The following is a 14,762-nucleotide window of genomic DNA, read 5'->3' as shown; positions in this document are numbered from 1 at the left end:
ACTCTTTGGAGAAATCCCAAGGCGTGGCAACACTGCTTGTCACCAAAACACACAAATCAACTTTATGTGGATTACCGCTGACTCAATAATTTGTCAAGACAACGATTACAGACCAATGAACTCTAATACAACTGTGACAGACCAGTGAACTCTAATACAACTGGTTGGCTAACTCTATATTGTGATAGACTGACAGACTAAGCATGAGACTGACAGATAGTGTTGCAATGGTCATGGCATTAGGCCACTAGCAAACAGGCCAGAGCCAGTAGCCCAGATTAAGTGCATCCTAAAAGCTTTAGAAGTTAATCTGTTGTTATAGTATAAGTCTCTATTTGTTAAAATAATCAGTTAACTGATAATGATTCATAAAATTTTAATATAATGTACACCCTGTAGCTTCGAATTACGGCTACTACATATTGAAAATTGCAGGCATGAATCTTCTTTTATAATGTTTGCCTTTTTTCCTTATTATTGGTTGCCTTTTTTCCTTATTGTTCTGTAATTATGTCTTGCCTTAAAATTTCCAAAAAAATCAATTTCATTTGAAGACACAATTTTGCTTCCGAAATTAGTAGAATTACTAAGTTTTCTCGACCTTCTGCTTGCACAGTGCACTTATCTGATTCATAGTTATCCTCAGTTTGCACAAGCCTGTGCAACTGCAAACAAAGTAAAATCTTTTATTTCTTAATGATTACACTCTAGTTTCATTTGCTTTCATTTTCCTAATTGGTATCAATCTCTATTTTGAAATAAATTAGGCCAATGAGTGCAAACAAATTTATACAAAGTTTTTTAACGCGACTTACGTTTTTTTACTAGCGACCTACGACTAAACCTTGGGCAGGTTGCACGAAGGCCGTTTCTATCCACTGGATAGAAAATTTTTCTGAACGCTAAAAAATTCCTTAAAAGGGAAACATAAACGATTTGAACTTAGCAATCATTGAAATAAAGTGCTGCTTCTAAGATTACAAAATTTCTTTGTCGTAAGGAAAATATAAACACCCAAGAAGTGCTTTTTAAAGCTATGTAAGTTTTTTTTATTCATAATTGCGATATTCTAAATGCAGTTAAATGTGATATTCTGTGAAAACCAAAAAATAACATTTCGTAAAGTTGACATTGGCAATAAGCTCCATGACATTTTTGTAACTCGTGACGCAATTTGTTGACGCAATTCGTTGACGCAACTCATCGACGCAACTCGTTTGCAACTCCACTGTGGTTCACTTTGGTGTCATGCAATTGCGTAATATGCTGTTGTTGTTTACTATGAAACATATTGGAATATAAAGTTCATGTTTGACTCAATATTTGGGAAGAAAACAAGACAATTTTTTATTTTGACAGGATAGTAATATTTCAAATTTATTGGAAATTAATCATCAGACTGGTTACCTCGTTGGCACTCAGTGTTGTTATTGGTTTCTTGTTGTTCACGATTTTCTTGGGGGCATTTGAAATACGGATCGACCCAAAATCTCAGCTAAATAACTTCCTCATCAATCATAAAATTTAGAAAATTGACCTATTTCAAAATCTTATAAATGGGAGAGCTTTTGTTATAAAATATTTCAACAAAAACCTTGTTGTAATAACGTTGTTGATATTTGAGCAAAAAACCTTTAATTGAATAACAAGAATCGTCTTCAATTATTCAGTCATCTGACGCAAGAGAGAACTTTAGGCATTGCCTAACCAGTAATCTTCATTAAAAAGTAAATGTCTAGGCTGGGTGTACAACTAGTATACTACAAATGAGACAAACTGGACGACATATACGATTTATTTTCCATTATTACTGACATGTATGATTACACAAAATGTACATATGTTGTTTTTCTACAAATAAATATGCGTGAACTAGATTACGCATTTTAATAGAAAATGATATTGGCGCATAACCCCAAGGGCCTAAAGAGAGGGAAACGAGACTGACACCAAATATTTGATTTAATATCACAGCAAAAGATTTGGTTTATTACAATAGCTAGACATATATACGTATTTGTCTTCAAGTAAGAGCTTGAGATTAGATTTGTTTTGTTATCCACAGACATAAATTGAAGTTTCTTTCAAAAATGCCATTGATGAAGTAGTAATATTTCGTCTTCACAAGGCTTCTCACTTTCTTTATTAACAAAAACTGTACATGTATACAGCTTTTTGAACTTTTTTGTGTCTAAACTAAATCGTATCAAAATTCATCGCCCATCTTCTATTTAATTGAATAATTTAATTTTTCGACACCATTTTTAAACTTTAAGCTCGTTAATTTCTTTAGTTATCGACAAATCATGAAGGATTGAACAATCATGAAATATTTATGTGTTGCTTGCGTGAGATGACCCTGTACAAGAAAACAGTTAAAGAGCAAGCTGTCAACGAAGTTTCACCAGTGTTATCGAAATAATCACCACATTAAATTTAAAAGATGTTGCAATGAAAGATAGAAAAAGCAAAGTATTACACACAAGTAAAGTTGAAAGATATATCATAAAGGCAATTAGAAAATGTTCAATTTGTCATTTGTATCCTTTATAATGTTGCATTCTTAAGATAGTTGACAAGACAAAGATTTTGGTTCAGCAAGTCTTGCACTACGCTCCAGCATTTCACTTGTTCTTCTTCGAGTGTTTTTAAACGATCAACTAAACCCGTATCTGAATATATGACGTCACTATGAAGCTAAACAAAAACGTGAAAGTAAAAACAAAATTAAGTGTCAACAATAGTTATGTCAACAATAGTTATGTCAACAATAGTTATGTCAACAATAGTTATGTCAACAATAGTTATGTCAACAATAGTTATGTCAACATAGCAGTAAAGAGTACTGACAAAATGTTTTACGGAGTACTTTCCTATCAAAAATAGTCTTTGCTTTTATTGAAATTAAAAATCTCATCACTTTCGCATATAAATCACACTTTCAGAAATTTCATTCACTTTCTTATTAACATCTCTTTCACTTTCTCTTTGAAAACACTTGTATTCAAAATGTGAGGTATATTCGTTAGTCTGTTAGAAATAACACACCTTCAAAAATAAAGCGATGTAACCTTGAACAAGCTCAAAATCTTTACGTTGCTTTAACTGAACGATAAAAAAATCTAAAATATTTTTCATAAGGGCAAAATCACCACCAGATTCGGGGCCCAAGCAACGAAATTCAGCGTCAACAGAAGATGGACCTAGTTCTTTTAATTTGACGCTAAACAATTCATCTGCAAGAAACACAAAAATAACATCAAGTCAACAAAAGTCATTAACTACATGGAATAAAACTACATGGTTAATTTTTAGGGAGGATTTTTTCATTGTAAACAGATTATAAATTGGATTCCAAAAGACATACTTTAATCTATACTTGTTATATTTTCAAGTTAACAGAGTTTCATTCAAAATAGTTTACATTTTAAAATTGGTATTCGTAGATACACAATAAAAGTATCACAATCAATACAATTAACTCATGCTGTCCTTGTTGCAACGAAGGAATATTTAGAGAGCTTTAGCAAGAGTACGACTACGACAACGAGTACGAAGTTTGACCGTGTAAGGGAATGGCACGAGGAAGTTTGTTGTCGTTGTCGCTTCGTCAAAATTTTTGTTAGTTGTAAACAACAGAACGAGCTTTTTTACTGTGAAAATACCGAATTTTGCGAAGCAGCTACGGCTCTATTTATCAATAAGAATATCAAGGAATCGGTTAAACTGATTTCGCGAGAATATGGGACTATTTAGACAAAATAGTCTCGCTAGTCGTCAAACTCTGTGGATTTAGTAAATTTGTTTCTATAGACTTTATGTGTAAACGATTAGGTGTTGATGTTGATTTTGGTGTAGATTTTAGTGTTGATTTTGGTGTTGATTTTGGTGATGGTTTTGGTCTTGGTGTTGATTTTGGTATTGATTTTAGTGTTGGTGTTGGCTTTGGTGTTGATTTTGGTGTTGGTTTTGGTGTTGATTTTGGTGTTGGTTTTGGTGTTGATTTTAGTGTTGGTGTTGATTTTGGTATTGATTTTGGTGTTGGTTTTGGTATTGATTTTAGTGTTGGTGTTGGCTTTGGTGTTGATTTTGGTATTGATTTTAGTGTTTGTGTTGGCTTTGGTGTTGATTTTGGTATTGATTTTAGTGTTGGTGTTGGCTTTGGTGTTGATTTTGGTATTGATTTTAGTGTTTGTGTTGGCTTTGGTGTTGATTTTGGTATTGATTTTAGTGTTTGTGTTGGCTTTGGTGTTGATTTTGGTATTGATTTTAGTGTTTGTGTTGGCTTTGGTGTTGATTTTGGTATTGATTTTAGTGTTTGTGTTGGCTTTGGTGTTGATTTTGGTGTTGGTTTTGATGTTGATTTTGGTGTTGGTTTTGGTGTTGATTTTGGTATTGATTTTGGTGTTGGTTTTGGTATTGATTTTGGTGATGGTTTGGGTGTTGATTTTGGTATTGATTTTGGTGTTGGTTTTGGTGTTGGTTTTGGTGTTGATTTTGGTATTGATTTTGGTGTTGGTTTTGGTTTTGGTGTTGATTTTGGTATTGATTTTGGTGATGGTTTGGGTGTTGATTTTGGTATTGGTTTTGGTGTTGATTTTGGTGATGGTTTTGGTCTTGGTGTTGATTTTGGTATTGATTTTAGTGTTGATGTTGGCTTTGGTGTTGATTTGGTGTTGGTTTTGGTGTTGATTTTGGTATTGATTTTGGTGTTGGTTTTGGTTTTGATTTTGGTATTGATTTTGGTGTTGGTTTTGGTTTTGATTTTGGTGTTGGTTTTGGTTTTAGTGTTGATTTTGGTGTTGGTTTTGATTTTGGTGTTGGTTTTGGTATTGATTTTGGTGTTGGTTTTGGTGTTGATTTTGGTGTTGGTTTTGGTTTTAGTGTTGACTTTGGTATTGATTTTGGTGTTGGTTTTGGTGTTGATTTTGGTATTGATTTTGGTGTTGGTTTTGGTGTTGGTTTTGGTGTTGATTTTGGTATTGATTTTGGTGTTGGTTTTGGTTTTGGTGTTGATTTTGGTGTTGGTTTTGGTTTTGGTGTTGATTTTGGTATTGATTTTGGTGTTGGTTTTGGTTTTGATTTTGGTATTGATTTTGGTGTTCGTTTTGGTTTTGGTGTTGATTTTGGTATTGATTTTGGAGTTAGTTTTGATTTTAGTGTTGATTTTGGTGTTGATTTTGGTGTTAGTTTTGGTTTTGATTTTGGTATTGATTTTGGTGTTGGTTTTGGTGTTGATTTTGGTATTGATTTTGGTGTTAGATGAAGATAAAATCGCAAAAATCGTTCATCTTTATAAAACTATATACTAAACGCACACCCACCATAACGTCTACACTATGAGGAACTGATGTGAATTTTCTACCTCATCACAATATTGCAAAGAAACTTTGCGATAAATATTGGCAGGAAATATTATTAACGACAGTAGCGTATTTTCATAACTATTTAAGTCATAAACCCACAACTTACAGTCCTTTGTTTCAGAACATCGAATTAACAATTGCTGGAACTCAGAATATTCAGTAAAGTTAGTGATTTTGCGCATCTTCGATTTTGAGCTTGACTAAAAAATAGAAAGATGATCAAACCAATTACAAATAAATATTGTACGTAAGGCATTCGGGTTAATGTCATCAAAAGAATTTTTGAGATATGACAAAAAGAGATGGATATATACTGTAGTAAGGCTTAGCGACGTAGATTTGCTTATATAAATTATTTCTTATATCACTACTGTCGACAGTTTTTAATGATTGCTGGTGTTTTAATTTAGAACTTAAAAAAATTTTACCTTTGTCGAACAATCAATTTTTACATCAAACTTTAATTCCACACCAGGAATCGTCGGAAGAAAAAATGGCGCAGACTTAGGAGCCTGGGGTGGTTCTATTGGTTTGTTGCGTTTCTGTAAAACAGAACAAATATATTTTTAAATCATTATACGTGGAATTGGATATATGTAGAAAAGACATAATATTTCTAACGTTGATAATATCCAAATTCAGAAGAGTTTTCCATCGGGACTCAGGTAACAGAGACAATGTGATAAGGTTTGACGAAATTTGATCAGGAGACTGATAAGTTATATTAGATGGCTTTTCTACGTCGGTTAGTGTGACATTGTCATTAGCTTCATGATTACCCACTGTAAAATATAAAGATATTACGCATCTGTCTAATGTTTTAACACAAATGAACGAGAACTCATATTTACGTAACTTTTCATGTTGACAAATATTTTGCATCTACAATAAATCTCACCGATTCATATTTGAAAAATTTCATAATTTTAATATTTTTTATTATTTTCTGCTTTTGTAAGATTTTCAATTGAACAGTCAATGAAATAGGACTTACTTGTGACATATGATATCACAAACTTATTGCAAATGGCTTGCTTGACTAAAGTAATGATACTCACTCTCCTCATAAACATCACTTCTAGCTAAAGGCATATCCACATACAACGGTTCATAATCAGCTGGAAGAGGGACGTAAGACACATTGTCGTAAAGAGTTTTATTTGCCCTAAACAATAAAAATACTTTAGTGAATCATTAATTTCTTCTCTCCTGCACGTAAAGTAGTTCGCTTCAAATTAGTTGCCATAAATATATTTTTCCAAAGATTTACCATAAATATATACCCCAATCATCAACATGGGATGTAGCGAGAAATTCTCCAACGGGTGAAAATGTAAGACTTGTTGCAGGTGATTGAACAAGAAATGAATCAATGAGTCTACAATGAAAAAACAAACAAACAAAAAAAAGTATAATATACGTACATGTAACCGTTTTTAATGCCTGGTTGACATTGATTAGTATATTTACAATCGTGTTAATAAGCGTAAAATTGCTAATTTTTAAGTCGGACCAAATTGTTCGGAGTCCCACCAAATTGAAAATGACAAACGACCAAAAAGGCCTACGTCGAAGTAATGTGCAGTACGATTTTAGGAGTTACTTGCTACAACAAATGTTAAATGGAAGAGAGGCGAGGGAAAGTTGGAAAATGAGCAAAAATACTAAATAGTCTACTGTGTAAACGTCAAGCTTTATCAATATTTCCATGTTGATTATTGTCAAAACAATACATTTCTAAAGAAATCAATAATGTTAATGATCTGAAATCTACATTGCACGACCAAACTTGCGGACAGGCTACGTAACTGAGCCAAGTGTTTACAAATTTACCTGCCCGAAGGTAAGTCCCATGTTCTTATTGTTGAATCAAGAGCTGAGGTAATCAACCACCGAGAGTCTGGACTGAACGCCTGAATGAAAATACCGAAATACAACGAAAATAATGAATAGAAGATTTCAAACCCGTCTACGAACGTTAAGGGAAAAGTGTGCAACATCTGCATCTATAAAGTTCTGTCTCCAAAAATGTAGACAAATAAGGTCTGCTTCAAACATCGAACTTTACATGAACCGAACGCAATGAAAACAAAAGAAAATGAGATGAATTTCCTCATCATCTTTTGCTCTCAATGCGTTCGGTTTATGTAAAGTTCGACATTTGAACTAGGCCCGAGACTTCACTAAACAAGATATTTGCAAATGACGAAAGCTTATGAAAAAATAATTGAAATGTTTGTCAACAAAGTTCCTAACTCACCATATCAGTAATTCTGTTTCGATGACCATTTAATTGTCGCACAACCCTTTTAATTTCAACATCGACAATTTTTACGGTAAAATCATCGAGAGCGAGAGCAATCAGTGAACTACAATGAAATTTGTAACATAAAATTCATTCAAGATTCAAAGGACATTTTCTAGTTAAATCAATTTACCTTTCCCTGTGAAGTATTATTTGTGAAACTCCAACATCAAGTTTTAGAGTGGCTTGCAGTGATTTAGTATTAAAATACCAAAACTAAAACAATCCATGTAACGATAAACATTGCAGCAGTAGTAGTGGTGGTGGTAGTAGTTGTGGTGGTAGCAGTAGTTGTGGTGGTGGTGGTAGTAGTAGTAGTGGTAGTAGTGGTAGTAGTGGTGGTAGTAGTTGTGGTGGTAGTAGTAGTTGTGGTAGTAGTGGTAGTAGTGGTTGGTAGTGGTGGTGGTAGTGGTGGTGGTGGTAGTAGTGGTGGTGTGGTAGTGGTGGTGGTGGTAGTAGTAGTAGTGGTGGTGGTGGTGGTTGAGGTGGTGGTGAGTGGTGAGGGTGGTGGTAGTGAGTGGTGGTGGTGAAGTGGTGGTGTGGTGGTGAGTGGTGTAGTGGTGTGGTGGTGGTGGTGGTGGTGAGTGGTGGTGGTAGGTGAAGTGGTGGTGAAAGGTGGTGGTGGTGGTGGTGGTGGTGAGTGGTGGTGGTGGTGGAAGTGGTGGTGGTGGTGGTGAGGTGGTGGATGGTGGCGTAGTAAGTAATGGTGGTAGTAGAAATAAATCGGGTGGTGAAGTAGTGGTGGTGGTGGTGGTGTAAATGGTGGTAAGTAGTGATGAAGTAGAAGTGGTCGTGAGTGGTGAAATGATGGTGGTAGCAGTGGTAGTGTAATCAAGTAAGTAATAATGTGGTGAAATGAGTGGTGGTGAAGTAAGTAGTGAGTGGTAAGTGAGTGAGGTGGTGTGGTGAATGGTCGTGGTAATAGTAGTGAAGTAGTGAAATGAAGTGAAGTGGTGGTCAAGTAAAGTCAGTGAGTGATGGTAAAATAGAAGTAAGTGATCAGTGAAGTAAAGTAAAAATGATCGTGAGTGGGGAAAGTAGTAATGTGAAGTAAGTGAAATGTGAGTAAGTCATAAGTAAAGTAGTGAGTGGTAAGAGAAATGAATGAGGTGAGTAGTGAAAAGTAGTAATCAGTGAATCAAGTATGGTAGAGTCAAGTAGTGAAATAGTGAAGTAGTCATAAAGTAATTAAATGAATAGTGAAGTAGTGAATGATCGTAAATACAAGAAGTAGTCGTAATGTCAAGTCGATAGTAAAGTAGTGGTCGTAAAATATGAATCATTTAGTGAAGTGTGAGATGGTGGTGGTAGTGAAGTAGTCATGGTAGTATAGTGGTGGTAGTAGTAGTGGTGGTAGTAGTAGTGGTGGTAGTAGTAGTGGTGGTGGTGGTAAGTGGTGGTGAGTAGAGTGGTGGTGGTAGTAGTGGTGGTGGTGGTAGTGGTGGTGGTGGTAAGAGTGGTGGTGGTGAGTAGTGGTGGTGGTGGTAGTGGTGGTGGTAATGAGAGTAGTGGTGGTGAAGTGGTGGTGAGTGGTGTAGTGGAAGTGGTGGTGGTGAGTAGTAGTGGTGGTAGTAGTAGTGGTGGTAGTAGTAGTGGTGGTAGTGGTGGTGGTGGTAGTAGAAGTTGTGGTGATAATAGGGAGCTTTAGCAAAGACTATGAGTACGACTACGAGTACGATTTGCGTCATTTTGGCGCAAAAACATTGTTGCGACAACAAAAACACGTAGCCGTCATCCATCTGAGGACGATGTTTTGTAAATTCGTATTCGCGACTACGATGTCTTTTAGGCAAAGAAAGTAGGTAATTTCTTCATTCTGTAAGAAATTAGTTTACAGTATTATTTTCGAGCATCCAGGCTTTACTTTAGAACATTTTTGAGCGCAGATGTAATTTAAAAGGAAAATATGACCTTGAAAACTTTCATGTATTTCGCACGCAAAGTGAACGGTAAACAAACAATAAAATCGTATAAATATATCGTACATAAAATTTAAAATAGTGAAGATTTTTTACTCTAAAGAGTCCTATGTTCTTGCTAAATCAGTATTATCGATTAGTTGATATCATTATTGACAAATGAAGCCGCAGCTGCCTTGCAAACGTCGGTGTTTTTCACAATGAAAAGGCTCGTTCTGTTGTTTATAGCTAAAACTAAATTTTGACAAAGCGACAACGACAACAAACTCCCTCGCGCCATTCTCTTACACGGTCAAACTTCGTACTCGTCGTCGTAGTCGTACTCTTGCTAAAGCTCTCTAGTAGTAGTAGCTGTGGTAGTAGAAGTAGTGGTGGTAGTAGTAGTTGTGTTGGTAGTAGTAGTAGTGGTGGTAGTGGTGGTGGTAGTAGTTGTGGTGGTAGTAGTGGTGGTGGTAGTAGTAGTGGTGGTAGTAGTGGTGGTGGTAGTAGTAGTGGTAGTGAGTAGTTGTGGTGGTAGTAGTGGTGGTGGTAGTAGTAGTGGTGGTAGTAGTGGTGGTGGTAGTAGTAGTGGTAGTAGTAGTTGTGGTGGTAGTAGTGGTGGTGGTAGTAGTAGTGGTGGTAGTAGTGGTGGTAGTAGTAGTAGTAGTGGTAGTAGTAGTTGTGGTGGTAGTAGTGGTTGTAGTAGTAGTGGTGGTAGAAGAAGTAGTGGTGGTAGTAGTAGTAGTGGTAGAAGAAGTAGAGGTGCTTCTCCTCCTCTTCCTTACCTTTACTGTTCTATCTGACGAAGCAGTGATTATCAGTTGATTTAAATCATTAATCAATACTCCAAGAACAGCACCGTCATGAGCTGAAAAACATAATCAATTTATATGAGCAAATTATGGCCAAACTTATAAAACTAGATACAGATCTAAATGTGCTGTTGAACCTTTTTCACTGCCTAAGAAGCCACGATGAATACCAGATTGAATATTAAAGATATCCACGTGACCTGACAAATAACCAATGACGCAGTAATTACCACAACAGCTTATTGCCACACACTAAAAAAACCAATCTGAGCATGAAAATGCGGTATGACACACATTATGTAGTATCATCATTTTACCTTCGCGACAGTTTTCTTTGCTTCATGTTTAGGTTGAAGAATATGTTTTCCAATACATTTATTCACATAATTCCATGTCCAAACCTTCGATGTTCCATAATGACAAGAAATAATTCCATCCCAGTCTCTTTGACGAATTTCCTCTAAACAGTCAAACCACGTTCCTACAGTACCGCTCGCGTATAACTTAAAACTTTTTTTGCGTATGATACACCTATGCTAAGAATATAAATGTGTTTTGAAACGCGTAGGATACGCGAAGAATACGCGTATTATATGTACTAATTATATAAAAATTGTTTTCAAAAGAGCAACTGCCAAAATAATAAAGGTCGAAATAATAACGTAATAGTTCTTAAAAGAACTGTTGAAAGCAGAACACTAACCCAACAATTCTAAAAGAACTGTTTTTAAAGCTACTATGCAATTTGGTAGACTACTCATCAGATGCCAACGTCTGCTAAATGAAAACTTTAGAATCATGCGATATTTACAATGTTAGGAAATAGTTAAAACAGAGGTGTAAATCAAACGCGTATGTAATCCTTTTGTCGCCAGAAGACGGGATCAGTCAACTTTATTAATACAAACTCCAAAGTACATGTAAGAAAATCTCTACATTAATACAAATACCTGAAGCAAAGTCGACAATGACCGGCAACTTAAGTTCTTCGATTTTAACACTCAGATTTTTTGATCGTTTTAAAAAGGATCCTTGAAAGATAAATAAAAGAAATTGACAGTCATAATTTCAAAACAAGGCCACAATAACTAAAATGTTACAAGTCAAAATGACATATATATTATACATGTTTGTAAATGTAGATCGTCCACATGTAACGATACTCCTGGGTTCAAGCCATTTACTTCATATATATTATAGATATTGAAACAGAGTACCTTGAGACAATTCGCAGCTTTGGGAATCGCGTATGGTAGAGGTAAGACGGAAGCTACAATCTTGTCCTGAAAAATTGAAAAATCTACCGTAAGTTAAAAATGAAGGAAAAATCCTCCATATTTACTTTGAATTAAGTCGTTTGTTAATGAGGGAATACTTGCTAGGTACATGCTAAGAAAATACAATTACATACCAGCGCTAAGTATGGAGTGCCCTCGATAACCGTGAAAACGTATTTTGGAAACAGGAGCACTATGTGCAGAGCGATATTTCAACAAACGACCGCTGCCATCAACTTCGTCAAATATCCAAATCTACAACCCAAACATTGTAACTTGTGATTCTAACATGATCGACAATAATATAAAACCAAACCACACGAAAATGAAGTCCTTTTAATATGGTTAATGTAGATTTAATGTAACATTTTGTAAAGAATAAAAAGTGTAAACACGTGTCCACGTCATTTAATACTTCTGTACTACTATAGAAATTAATCTAACTTTTGTATGTAGAAAAACACGAGTGAAAAAATCTTCTGCCAAAGTGAAAGATGCCATTATTCTTATCCTTTCTAAAGATTTATGCTGAGAAGCTGTTAGATACGTATGTTAGATGGGTTAATTTGAGCATGATAGACTCATTGTTAGCGAGACTTAAGATGCAGAAATAACGCAGAATGATGAAAATAAACAAAAATTTTAGTAACATGCTAAAAACGAAACAGGACTTTAAACACAAGACCGTAACAATCAGATAATTAAAAAACAAACAAGCTACGTGATGAAATGAAAAAACCAACAAATGGGGTTCAATGTGTCTAAAATTGACGCACAAAGTCATTTTTAACGACATGAATCAGAATTGACAATTAAATTCAAATACCTAACTGACCTTTAAGGAATTATCTGGACTGGTTGTAATCATTAAAGGCTGTGATGGTAAAAATCTGCATGAAGTTATGCTTCTATCATGACAACTCCTTATTGAAGACAATAAACATTTTCTTTCTAAATTCCACAGAGCAATATGACCTAAAGTACTTCCCGTTGCCATAATTGCTTCATGATCTAAAACCAAAGACATGAACATCTCATATATATGAGCTAGCTGTTCATATGTTTTTAAACAAAGCATTTCTACCATATTTTTAAGTTACCTGTCCTGAATGAGATACTTGTTACAGCTCCCCAGTCTTGCATAAAGCTCATTAATGTTTTGTCAAATTTTAAGTTATGAAGAAAAATATTTCCATTGCATAATCCAACAGCAACAACATGAATGGCCGGTGCCTAAGAAACACATAAATTAATTAGAAAGAAAAATGAGACAAGAAAATGAGTTTTGTTACACAACCCACAAGTATATTCATGAAACATGAATGCTTTAATGTATGTATGCTCTCAATGTTTTGCTAACATAAATAATGATTTCTACAAATAATTAACTTTCCACTGACATTTTGATAAAAATGTTATCAATAAAAAATTCTTCAACTAAGCCATTTCCATTAATAGCAATATACATATAAATGAATCAATGTAAATATTTTATCAAGTTTTGCAATGAAATAATTAGACAAAAGCAGTTGGGTGAATACCTGTTCAATGACAGTTATAGCATGACACCAGCCCGAGAATAAATGAATCATTCTGCTACAAATTAAAATAGTTTAATGTAAGAAACAAACTTTACATGTAATGAACTTTTAAAGCTGCAACAAAATGAAGTGAATGCAACAATAAACACAGCTACTATAAAATTCTTTAAAATATGGAAGTATAAATTAAACAAAAACTTGGTTAATGATTTATTTATAAAAATAAGTTTGCATTGCATACATAAATGACAAATACAGACTGTGACTTTAAACAAACCTATTTTTAATATTCCATAACTGCATTGTTCCTTGTTTACTTCCCAGGAGTATTTTATTAAGATAAGTACTAGGATGCATTATGCTTGTCACTTCGAAATCTGAGGAATCCAACTGAATTTCAAGATATAACTCTAAAATCAAAATAAAACAATTCTGAGTTCAAAACACATCTATTGGTACAATTCTAATAAATTCCTTATTCACCAGTGGTTTTTATCTCCCAAATTCTTAAACAATTCATTTTATCAACAGACAATAAATGTTCAGCAAAAGGAAGGAGCAAATGAATATCTGTATCATGACCAACAAAATCTGAAACCTAAAATAATAAACAGAACCAATTACATACATGTAGAATATTTAAAAACAATATCTTACCCAGCATAATTTAAGGTAGAAAAATTCAAGTTGATTGAGTCTGAGGCAAATTTTATTTCATGTGTTGGGTATATAAAAGATCTTCTGAATGGAAATTCAATTTTGTTAAATATTTTATTATAAATATTGATTTAGAACATGCAGTAATATAAAAATTGCCATCAGGAAGCTAAATTTTTTAGTAGAAATGAATAATGACATTTACGTAGTGATTTCACAATGCTATAGTTTCAGTAATTTTAAGATCATACATGTATTTAATATCAAGTTATTAACCTGTTTTCCTCTTTTCCATAACTGGAGATTTTTTCCAGCAGCCGTAATAACAAGATCATTATGGCAGCATATACTGCTAATGTTTTCTTTCAAAGGTGAACCTTAAAAAACAATAAAGTTGAACATCAATAAAGTGCACTATAAACAAAGGATGTTTTAAAAGACAAAAAAATCAAGTTAACATACTCACGAACAACAACTTTAACTTTTCACACTACAGATAAAAAAGCAAGAAGAATAAAATGACTCACGAAAAATGTTCATTGAACACTAGTTCACCAGTGCCTATCGCCTTAGTCTGTTAACAAGTTACATCAGGTAAATAAGACTTTGACAAAATACTGACGCTGTAGAGATGATAAGACCTTCCAACCACGGTAGCAACAAAAATTTCCTTCCCTAAACTCTGTAATGCCAGGGGAATGCCATTTGATATAAATCCTAGTGCTCGAAATGGTGAGAATATTTGGCTGCCATTAACGTTTGAACATTTCGCCATCTTCAACTTTGATGAACACGTGTTGTTAGCAGGGGGGAGTGAAACTGTTTGTTTGTCAACTGTGCACTGATACTGTGCTAGAGGCCAACAGCAGTTTAGCTTCAATATGTTTTCCGACGCTTTGATCATCT

At 34.4% G+C, this 14,762-nt stretch overlaps 1 protein-coding gene across 3 annotated transcripts; it reads right to left on the bottom strand.

The window, feature by feature from the left end:
- Positions 1–1,777: 1,777 nt before the first annotated feature.
- Positions 1,778–14,736, bottom strand: LOC124440478 (WD repeat-containing protein 36-like). Of its 3 annotated transcripts, none has more exons than XM_046990870.1 (24): positions 14,479–14,736; positions 14,319–14,346; positions 14,133–14,233; positions 13,683–13,797; positions 13,477–13,609; positions 13,200–13,254; positions 12,759–12,891; positions 12,494–12,669; positions 11,793–11,913; positions 11,599–11,664; positions 11,332–11,412; positions 10,699–10,841; positions 10,519–10,633; positions 10,355–10,437; positions 7,805–7,887; positions 7,627–7,735; positions 7,200–7,279; positions 6,637–6,744; positions 6,425–6,531; positions 5,988–6,148; positions 5,795–5,908; positions 5,473–5,566; positions 3,049–3,236; positions 1,778–2,697 (listed from the first exon to the last, which is right to left on the bottom strand). In XM_046990870.1, the coding sequence occupies exons 1-24, from the start codon at positions 14,629–14,631 to the stop codon at positions 2,548–2,550; spliced, it is 2,697 nt and encodes an 898-aa protein (XP_046846826.1). In that variant the 5' UTR covers positions 14,632–14,736; the 3' UTR covers positions 1,778–2,547. The 3 variants fall into 3 exon arrangements, with proteins under 3 accessions (XP_046846826.1, XP_046846828.1, XP_046846827.1); XM_046990872.1 differs by having other exon boundaries at positions 14,323–14,346; positions 14,479–14,732; XM_046990871.1 differs by lacking the exon at positions 14,319–14,346 and having other exon boundaries at positions 14,384–14,735.
- Positions 14,737–14,762: the final 26 nt, after the last annotated feature.

This window comes from Xenia sp. Carnegie-2017, unplaced genomic scaffold (genome assembly GCF_021976095.1).
Source record: "Xenia sp. Carnegie-2017 unplaced genomic scaffold, XeniaSp_v1 HiC_scaffold_2, whole genome shotgun sequence".
Lineage (NCBI taxonomy): Eukaryota > Metazoa > Cnidaria > Anthozoa > Malacalcyonacea > Xeniidae > Xenia > Xenia sp. Carnegie-2017.
Note: the sequence above shows the minus strand (reverse complement) of the source record. Positions and strands in the feature narration are given on the sequence as shown.

Coding starts and splice junctions, on each gene's coding strand:
- LOC124440478 (XM_046990870.1), bottom strand. CDS start 14,631: ATGGCGAAATGTTCAAACGTTAATGGCAGCCAAATATTCTCACCATTT. Junction 5,909..5,987: donor TGAATTTGGATATTATCAAC/GTTAGAAATATT, acceptor TCTGTTTTACAG/AAACGCAACAAACCAATAGA. Junction 2,698..3,048: donor ACATCGCTTTATTTTTGAAG/GTGTGTTATTTC, acceptor GTTTTTGTTTAG/CTTCATAGTGACGTCATATA.